The sequence below is a fragment of the Cajanus cajan genome, chromosome 2 (genome assembly GCF_000230855.2).
Source record: "Cajanus cajan strain Asha chromosome 2, NIPB_CcT2T_4, whole genome shotgun sequence".
In the NCBI taxonomy this organism is placed as follows: Eukaryota; Viridiplantae; Streptophyta; class Magnoliopsida; order Fabales; family Fabaceae; genus Cajanus; species Cajanus cajan.
Genome location: NC_138518.1, coordinates 78,506,083 through 78,516,856, shown reverse-complemented (window position 1 = coordinate 78,516,856; position 10,774 = coordinate 78,506,083). Strand labels below are relative to the sequence as shown.

At 29.8% G+C, this 10,774-nt stretch overlaps 1 protein-coding gene and 1 long non-coding RNA gene across 2 annotated transcripts; one reads left to right on the top strand and one right to left on the bottom strand.

Moving 5' to 3' along the window:
* Positions 1–5,132: 5,132 nt before the first annotated feature.
* On the bottom strand, positions 5,133–6,027 carry LOC145955339 (uncharacterized). The gene is made up of 2 exons (XR_014431955.1): positions 5,761–6,027; positions 5,133–5,538 (listed from the first exon to the last, which is right to left on the bottom strand). It is a non-coding gene; the product is annotated as an uncharacterized LOC145955339 (long non-coding RNA).
* A 1,542-nt stretch (positions 6,028–7,569) lies between these two features.
* On the top strand, positions 7,570–10,189 carry LOC109799544 (uncharacterized). The gene is made up of 2 exons (XM_020360119.3): positions 7,570–9,553; positions 9,787–10,189. Exons 1-2 carry the CDS (start codon positions 7,592–7,594, stop codon positions 9,871–9,873), a joined length of 2,049 nt encoding a protein of 682 aa, XP_020215708.2. The 5' UTR covers positions 7,570–7,591; the 3' UTR covers positions 9,874–10,189.
* Positions 10,190–10,774: the final 585 nt, after the last annotated feature.

The window sequence follows — 10,774 nt, the reverse complement described above, 5'->3', positions numbered from 1 at the left end:
CATATTACATATATATTCTCTCTCGTAGTTAACATGTAACAGTTACAAATTTATAGTAAATTTAGATATATAATAAGATAAGGTTTAAATTTGAATTTAATTTAAAAAATAACTAAAATGACATTTAAATGAGTTATTTCATCTGATTCACTTATGTGAGACATGTTGAAGAGGAATGTTAGTCAATTGTGTCAAAAGTAACCATTATTTTTTTTAGTCTTCAAAGTTGTTAACCCATCTTTTTGACTTCAACCCCAAATTTTTTACTTTTTGCATGTGAGGGTGGTTTTTTTTTTTTTTTTTTTTGTAAGTGTTTTTTAATTACGCTTTGGAATAGTTTTTACTTGTTTGAGATTTTTTTAGAATGATCATTCATTTTGTTCAACTTCAAATTTAATAATTTAGGGTTTACAATTTTGAATTAATAGGCAAAATAAATGAAGAAATTAAGGATGATTGAAAAAAAAATACTTAGAAATTCTATGAAAGTCAAAAACAACCTTTCATAACCAAATTAAACACCCATAAGCAGAATATTCAAATACAAAGTGCTTATTGTTGATCAAAAAGTAACAAAACCTTATATTATGATATATTTAGGAGATTAAAAAAGATAACAACTAATTGAGAAAGAAAATAAATACTAATATAACAATTAATCATTAATTAATTAATATTTAAAGATAACTGAATAATTAACATGTAATAAAATTAAAATTTATGAATTTAAATGTCATAAAAAAAATATTTCATAAATTTATCAATCATCTCTATCATAAGATCAAATTGAATCTATAAATATCTATTTGCGTGGGTTGACTACGGTGTTTCATTTCATCTCAAACTTTCCTCCAATTCTTAATTAATGATACACTCCAATGTATCTCAACTTGAACATCATCGGATCAAGGGAACCGAAAAATTTATTAGGTACGTGGTCCGGTAAAAACTATTATAGTATTTGCATATGCAATTAAGTTTTATTAACTTTTTAAAATAAAAAAATTTGGACTACAAGAAATGTTACATACAGTGACATACAAAAAGTGTTACTATAGATACAATATATTTAGGTATATGTCTATTTGACATATAGTTGCACACAATTTTAGTGTTAATTTTGAATGAAATTTAACAACATATTTTATGTGTCACTATAATCTATATCTACATTTTTTAATAATATACCAATATATATTGTAATTATTGTATGGGTAAAAGTAATTTTTAGTGACATCTATAATGACACTATAGAGTGTGTCACTATATGAAAATTTTGTTATAGTGTTGATTAGATGTTGCTGTAAAAAAGTTTGATTAGATATTATATTATATTGAGTGGGATCATAAAAATAAAAAACTCTTTAATAATAATAACTCTATATTACTATTATCATTTATTATTATTGTCATAATTATTGCTATTGTTATCAATAACAATTATAATAATAATGATAAAAATGACCATGTCAAGAATAAAAATGCATGATATCAATGATGTTAATAAATGTAGTAGTAGCATTAATGATTTATGATAGTAATGATAACAATGTCAAAAACATGTGTAATAATGATAAAAACAATTATGGTAATGAATTGAAAATTTTTATGTATAATTTTAAGTAAATCTTTTAATACAAGTCAACTATTTAATCTATGGATAGAATTATCATTCTCATATAAAGTTATTTTCATAAGATATATTTTATATAAATTTGTTCATGTTACTATAATTTTTTTTATTAATTTCTAATAATTTATGATGACTCACATGTCTAACTAGTAATCTAATAAATTTGTTGAATCAATGATTGATCTAAGTTTTGATAATACAAAAAAAAATCATTTTAGTTCACAATATTTAGACAAATTTAACTTTTGAACATTGTTAATCATGTTATCCTAAATAAAAAAAATGCTAACACACTTTCTGTGTGACACTTTTTTTTATTGATTAAAAATTATTGAATTATTTATTAAATTTCTCATACTTTAGTAATTTTAAATGAATTTTAACTAATAAAAAAATAATAAAAAGAGTCACTGATAGCACTTCTCAATAAATAAAAAAGCATAATAACAGAAATAAAATAAAAACAAATTTTAATAGGGATAATTGTCAACAAAAAAAAATTCAAGAGAATCAAAATAAAAAATAATTATATACTATAGAAACAAAATCATTATTTAAGAGTTTAATAGTTACGTATTGAGTGTGTAAAATTTTTTACACTATCAATCAATCAAAATATATTATTAATATAACTATTGAGATAATTATTATAGTCTAATATTGTAAGTGTATAGTTCTTTTTTATCGGTAGGAATCAAACTCGAATATTAAGGGGATTATAACACTCACATATATATTGTTCGATCAACTGAACTAGATTCATTGATTGTGAATATACAATCTTTTTTCTCTTAAAATAATATTAAAATTATTATATTTTTTAATATGAAAGATTACTCATTAAATTAGTATTATGTATGAAAAATGAATGATCCTTTCAATTTAGGATTTATCTCAAATAATGAGCTAGACCAACATCAATTCATTTTTTTTCTATCGATCAAAAGAAAAAAATTCAACAATTACTTGATCAAAATCATAAGATTATTTGTATGTTGTTAAATAAAAATGAGAAATGCTAATCTTTTATAATTTTGTCATCACATAATTGTTTCCAAATACAATATCATTTAATGATGTAAAATATAATGGGATAAAGGAAGAAATTAATTAAATTCAAAGAGATTGTATAATTCCAATTCATAAATCCTTTAGAGTAGCTCTTCAAGTTAAAATTTTTATTTTTAATATGTAATACTACGAATATGTATTTATGGCGGTCACGATGGCTTTGACTTTGATCTATTCATTGTTTATAATGTAGGGAATGCAAGATCTGTGTTTATAAGTTAACGTGATTAAAAAATCTAATATACACTATTATAAAAATGTCATTTTCCTGCGAATTTTTCTAAAAAAATATTTACAGAAATTTTTTGTGAATTTATTTGTAAAAAATAATTTATAGATATTTTTTTACAAATTTTACTATAATTTTAATAATTATAGAAATTTTTTTCATGGTAAAAATTTGTAGAAAATATTGTAAGAATTTTATTTTATTTCTTGCAGATTTTCTTACAAAAATAAATTCGTAATTAATGTTTACTAAATGGTAAAAAAATTTTGCAAGTAACTTTTCTTGCAAATTTTAATCTGCAAGAAAAAAAAATATTTAAATTTATAGGTTTAATATTTTAATAAAATTTTAAGTCCCACATCGATTGAAAATAAAATAATTAAAGAGTATATAAGTTGAGCCAACACTTATCTTACAAGTTGATTTGTATGGTTGAGTATTAGGCTTATAATCTACAATCTTAGAATTTAAAAGATTATGTTGGAGGCATGGAACAAATACTTCGGATGAATTCATTGTGAGCATTTGAAAGTTGAAAAATTATTGATAGAATTTGTAGTAATTTCTTTAATTTTTTTCATAAAAAATATTCCTGCAGAATTTCTTGCGAAAAAATTCACAGGAAACTTTCCTGCAAAATTTAAAATTCGCAAAAATATATTATCCACGAAGGTATTATCTGCAGATAAAATTTCACAAAAATTTTTGTAGAAACAACGTTTCCTGCAAATTTTTATCAAAAATTCGTAGGAAAAGTCGCATATAATAAAAGAAATTTTAATAGTGATATGAGATAAATGCAGTTATTAATTAATTAAGACAAAATTGTATATATATATATATATAATTTACAGGATAACTATTTATTTTTATAAAACTGAAATTATAATTATATTTATATATATAAATCGTACTATAATTAAAATTTATGATAAAAAATATTTTTAAACATATAAATTATATTTTAAATTTACAATAAATAATTTATATAATAATACAATATATTTTTTAATATTGATAATTTCTTTTAAAAAATTAGAACTCAATTTAAAAATAAAAATAAAATAATAAATTGAAAAAAAATTGACTTCTATATATTAAACACATATTTCTATCTTGTATAAGTGTATTTTTAGGAAATTTTCTTTAATAAGTGAGTTTTTAAGAATTTTTTTAACTTTTTATCTAAGTCAATTTTTATTTATCATAATTATTTAAGAATTAAATTTTTAATATTTTAAAATAAATTATAAAATAATGTGCATTACATAAATTAAAATACTAGTTAAAAAATATATATAAACATTTTAGTTAAGGAATTAGTTACTTCTAAAATCAACTATTCTATTTTATTTATAGTGATGGTTTCATCGAGTAATTAATAATATTTCTTTTGTGTTGATAGAGATTTTAATATAATTATGAAATTTAAAATCTATCGGCAGGATGTTGTATAAATTTAAAGATATTATCTTTATTTCAATAATTTATTTTTGCTTTAGAATGCAATTATGTCTATAAGTAAAAGTTCTTATGAGAAAAATCACTGAGTCTTAGACAAAGTAAGAGACTTATTTCCTCCAAAACAAGGCTAATACGCCGTCCTTTTAAAGGATCTTTAACTACCATATCATACAGGCTAACGACTGATGGCCTCCCTAATTCTTTTGATCTTCAAAACAAAATTAATTAAGTTCACATAGAAACGCATTATTTGAAAAAGGTGCTCATGAAAGAAAAACTAGCTAGTGTACTTCTCTGAACATGCATTATAGTTTTTGACCAGGGAGCTTGTGTTCTTTGCTTTATACATATGTTGCTATTAAATGATTGCAGAGCTAAATTATTTGTGATCAATACCTTGATTCTCAGATTGTATACTTTCAACCAAACACATTTGTTCAAGTTTGTTTGTTTAATTTGTGATAGTTAATTATTATTATAATTATGTCGTGCATGCACGTTATATTCCACAACCACAACTTCAGAAAAATTAAGCACAATTAAACAATATTACAATCACTTAATTTATTTCAGAAATATAAATATTGCCGGCAGCTAGGAAAACTGATCAAAAGCTAGAATCTCCAAGAGCTTTATTAATTATTTATGGAGCATGAGAAGTCAACTAATTCTAAGAAACAAAAAATGTTATTATAATTTAAATCGATACCGAGAGAGAGACCACTCAAAACCCTCTTTATTGTGTATAAATATCAACCACTTGGATAATCATCATAATATGCAATTGCATATAGTACTTCAAGTTTCTGATACATGATCGTCGATCCCTACATTTTACAAAACACGTACCATTTCCAAGAAGCAGACAAATTAAAGTAAAAGAAGATGAATCAAACGTTGGAAAGGATGCATGAGGTGTAACTTGGCTTCACTTTGAATGCAACCATGATGGATAAGCCCAAAATCTTGATCAAGAAGAGTTCACAAAAAGAAAAGCATATTTTTGTGCATCCACAACCTTTGAGAAAACCTTCCACACCTTCAAATAATGTTAACAGTTTGCACACTCTACCCTTACTTCAACCTTCTTTCAAATTCTTGGCCATCACTCATCCAAATTCAACCAACTCATCGCCTAGACCTAATTTTGCAAGAAAGAAAGTAACAATTAAGAGCCTTGAACCATCATCAAGTGAGGTTAGAAACATGACCTACAACTACAAGCTGCAAGAAATTCCAAAAAGTGACAGGGCTAAGGAAGAGGGATTCAAATGCGGTGCACTTTGCATGTATCTTCCAGGGTTTGGTAAAACAAAGCCAATTAAAGAAAGAAAAGAAGAAACCGAAATGCATGCTGTGAAACCTGTGTTATCAGAGCCAGATTCTTTGGAAAAATTTGAACGTAGAATCCATGAAAATGAAGGAGATAACTCCATCAGCTCCTACTTTGATCTGCCATCTGAATTTTTTAAATTCAGTAGCCATAATGCATAATCTCTGGATATGTGATGTACCTTGTTTCATATATAATACATTTATCTTATCTATATCTATATATACAAATTAATGTAGAAAGCCTACTAATTTAATTAGATCTTATCATATATATGTGATGTACCTTGTTTTATATTGTATATATAGAATTGGTTTGAATACTAATTTAATTAGAAGAGTTATCGAGAATTTTTTAACAGAAAAATATTTTTTATTTTTAATATTAAAAAAAAGAGTTTTTAAACTCAAACAAATTCATAATTTTGTTTAAATTTTTAGCTTAGATAAACCTTTTCATCTTGTTTGTCTCTCATATTTGGCTATGGTATCACCTCCACAAAGTTTCTCACACACACATATATATATATATATATATATATATATATATATATATATATATTTATTTCAAGAATAAGTCTACCTAAACTTATTTCGTTTAATAATTCATGTTTTACATTAAATTTTAATAATCTAACCGTTAAAATTAAAATTCTTAATACATAAATCAAATCTGTAAATTTTAAATTTATATATATATATATATATATATATATTATGATTATCCGTAAATTTGAATTAATGAAATGAAATATTAAATAATTTTTAATTTTTTTTAAATTTATAAATTTAATTTATATATTAAAAATTTTAAATTCAACGATTAAATCGTTAAAATTTAATATAAAACATAAATTATTAAATAAAGCAAATTTGTGTAAACTTACTTAAATCCTTACTTTTATATATATATATATATATATATATATATATATATATATATATATATAAATCATCTAATTATGGTTCAATTATCGGTAACTTTACATTTTCAACCAAAGTCTAAGTGAGAACAGTAAAATCGTTGAAGCTGAAACTATAAGATATCCTGAATTTTGATATCACTTTTACTATTCGACAATACACATTATTTCTCGCCTCTAGGACTTCAGACTTCTTATTAGCATTGTAACCACATACACTAGTTTCCTTCTCCCACCTGCCAAGTCCTCTGATGCTGACACTTGAAGGCAACCCAACATCTTATTTTATTCTATAATTCTTATGCATGAATCGCTCGCCCCTGGCATGCCATTACGGTGTCTTTAATGGACATATATTTTGATAAAAGTTAAAAAGTTTAACAAAAAAAAAAACGTGGTCAATAAGCGAGTAATTTCCTTTTTACTCCTTTATGAACTATGATTTGTAGTGCATATCCATCATCCAGATGATTTTGTTTCTTTTTCATTCTTTTGGGACAAAGCATGGGGCTTACTTTTGAGATAACCTGTACAAAGAGAAAACATCTCAATCACATTGGTAGCTTGGTTCATCAGATGTTAACAAAGTTGATGACCCCGAACTAGCATAGCAGCATATAGGTCGTATGTAGATATAATAGGTAGAATTGTATTCTCATTAAAATGCAAAACATGAGAAGTTAAATCCAAATTAAGAGGTTCTGATTTCGTAGGCCCCTTGATGCAACAGATAGAAGCTATGCCTTTTCAATTGTTAACATTCTTATTAGGATCTTTAGAGGTAATGTTGCAATCACACGAAGGCTACATCTCCTCTTGCATGCTTTATGTCATTTACTACGCACTACGTCTCAACCTTCTAATCCTATCATAACCATGCATTCACAAAAGGCCATAAATAGCATGCTAACATTCTCTACCAAATCATCACCTCCAACAATGGCTGCAGTGTTCTGGGTATTGGCTTTAGCCAGCCTCAGTTACCCGCTAGCCACAACCAATGCCCAAGCACCATCAGGTTCATCACCCTCCAACTTGCCAACTTCAACCCCTATAGCACCCTCTACATTGCCAACCACAACCCCAGCTACACCCTCAACATTGCCAATCACAACCCCAAACGCTCCCTCTACATTGCCAACAACAACTCCAACTGCACCCTCAGCATTGCCAACCACAACCCCAGTTGCACCCTCTACATTGCCAACAACAACTCCAACTGCACCCTCTACATTGCCAACCACAACTCCAAATGCACCCTCTACATTGCCAACCACAACTCCAAATGCACCCTCAACATTGCCAACCACAACCCCAAACGCTCCCTCTACATTGCCAACAACTCCAACTGCACCCTCAGCATTGCCAACCACAACCCCAGTTGCACCCTCTACATTGCCAACAACAACTCCAACTGCACCCTCTACATTGCCAACCACAACTCCAAATGCACCCTCTACATTGCCAACCACAACTCCAAATGCACCCTCAACATTGCCAACCACAACCCCAAACGCTCCCTCTACATTGCCAACAACTCCAACTGCACCCTCAGCATTGCCAACCACAACCCCAGTTGCACCCTCTACATTGCCAACAACAACTCCAACTGCACCCTCTACATTGCCAACCACAACTCCAAATGCACCCTCTACATTGCCAACCACAACTCCAAATGCACCCTCAACATTGCCAGCAGCAACTTCCCCCTCTTCTGGTACACCATCAGTAGCCAAACAACCACCTGTTGTGGCTGCAACTCCTTCCACACCAGTAGCAACTTCTCCCACTTCTACTAACAAGCCACCACCAACAACCACAGCTGCACCCTCCAAATTGCCAACTGTTGCTTCCCCCACTTCTTCCACACCATCAGCAGCCACAAAACCACCCATTGTTACAACATCCCCTATTTCCTCAAGGAAACCACCAGTAGCAACCTCCCCCACTTCAAGCAAACCACCACCAACCACTCAGGCTCCTGTGAAATCACCAGTTCCAAAAGTTGCATCTCCAACATCATCTGCTCCAGTGAAATCACCAATTCCAAAAGTTGCATCTCCAACATCATCTGCTCCCGTTAAATCACCAGTTCCTAAAGTTGCATCTCCAACATCATCCGCTCCTGTTAAATCACCAGTTCCTAAAGTTGCATCTCCAACATCATCTGCTCCTGTGAAATCACCAGTTCCCAAGGTTACATCTCCAACATCTGCTCCCGTGAAATTACCTGATCCTAAGCCTTTACCACCATCATCTGCTCCAGTTAAATCACCAATTCCCAAAGTTTTACCTCCAACTTCTACTCCAGCGGAATCACCGATTCCCAAAATTACACCTCCAAAAATTGCTCCTGTGAAACCACCTGTTCCCAAGGTCACACCAGCATTAAGTCCAAAACCCCCATCTCCCAAAATCCCACCACCACAACCTCCCAAAAAAGCACCTATCCCACAACCACCAGTTGTTTCACCCCCACCATTGCTCTTACCACCTGCTGATTCACCACTATTGCCTCCTCCAAAAGTATCCCCAACCCCAGCCAAAGCACCAACAGCCCCAGCACCAGCCAAAGAAACACCAGCACCAGCACCTGCACACAAAAAGAAAGCACCAAAATCATCACCTGTTCCTTCACCACTAAGTAACACGCCAACACCTGCACCAACACCTGCATCAGAGACGCCAACACCAGCACCAGCACCTGAAGATGACACACCAGAACCACCACCCCACAGGCACAGGAAAAGAAGGCACAAGCATAAGCACAAGAGACACCACACAGTATCTCTGGCTCCAGCACCAACTATTATTCGGAGGAGTCCCCCAGCACCACTTGCGGACGATATTACTACAACCGAATCAGAAGAGACACCAACACCAGCACCAAGCCCCAATGCGGTAATTTTATCTTGAATGCTAAATTTATATTACAATTAATATATACATTGGCTTCCGGAAGATCTGGAAGAAAAAAAAAGACTCTGGGAGAACATGAGATTGAAGATGACATTTATATATAGTTAAATCTATCTATACTAACTGCCATCACATTTTTTTTCATCTAATAAATTAATTAAACATTTAGGATGTTTTTACCACATCTCATTTGTTAATCCTTTTTTGGTTTACAGAATGGTGCAGAATCATACAGTAGGCAAGGGAATATATGGTCAAGCATTGGACTCGCTATTGCCATTTTGTTATCTGTCATCACCTGAAACTTGCAACAGCTACTATAGAAGTCTCAAAAATGATGACTACGGATTCACTTTAAAAACGGTGGTTTGGTTTGCAAAATATACTAAGTCATTCAAATGTATGAAACTGAATAACGAAAAATTATATCTGTATCTTTTTATTTTTTATTTTTATTTCATTCATTTTCGTATTGTGATCTTTGCTAAAAAAATATTAATGATACGAGTTTTTGAATTGTTGAAACAATCGGGAACTGCTAAGCAGAATGTAGAAGTGTCTATATATTTCCCATTAAATTTGATCAATTTCTGAATGCATGTTTATTTTCTCCAAAAAGTTGTACTTAACTCCAACATAGACAACTAATTGGTGACAACCTCCAAAGTCATTTTGCTCTCCAATGAGATCACAAACATCAAATGGCTTGAATTGAAATAGAACATAGTCCAATTTAGATAATTTCTGTTATAGAAACAGAGAAAAAGTTTCTAGAGAGAGAGAAAATAAGAAGAAAATATAGAGAAGATGAACTAATTTCATCTTGATAGAAACTGAAGTACGTTTATCAATACTTAGTTGGCTACTGACTCAGCAGTCAGTTACAAATGAAGATTAGTTACAAGTACAACAACTCACTACTAAGTCGTAATATCACAGGGAAGGAATTATATTTAGTAATCTATATATATCTCTATTATTCCCCCTCAAACTGGGGGTGAGTGACCGAAAGTAAATCGCCAAGATGCTATGCTAGTCTCTTAACATCTGAAACCAGAGATAAGACAAAGGTTTGGTAAGGATGTCTGTTGTTTGGTCAAGAGCAGTTATGTGTTTTCCTATAATGTGCTTTTGTAGAACCTTTTCTTTCAGGTAAAAAGATGTCATATTCCATATGCTTTGTTGTGGAACAAACAACAAGGT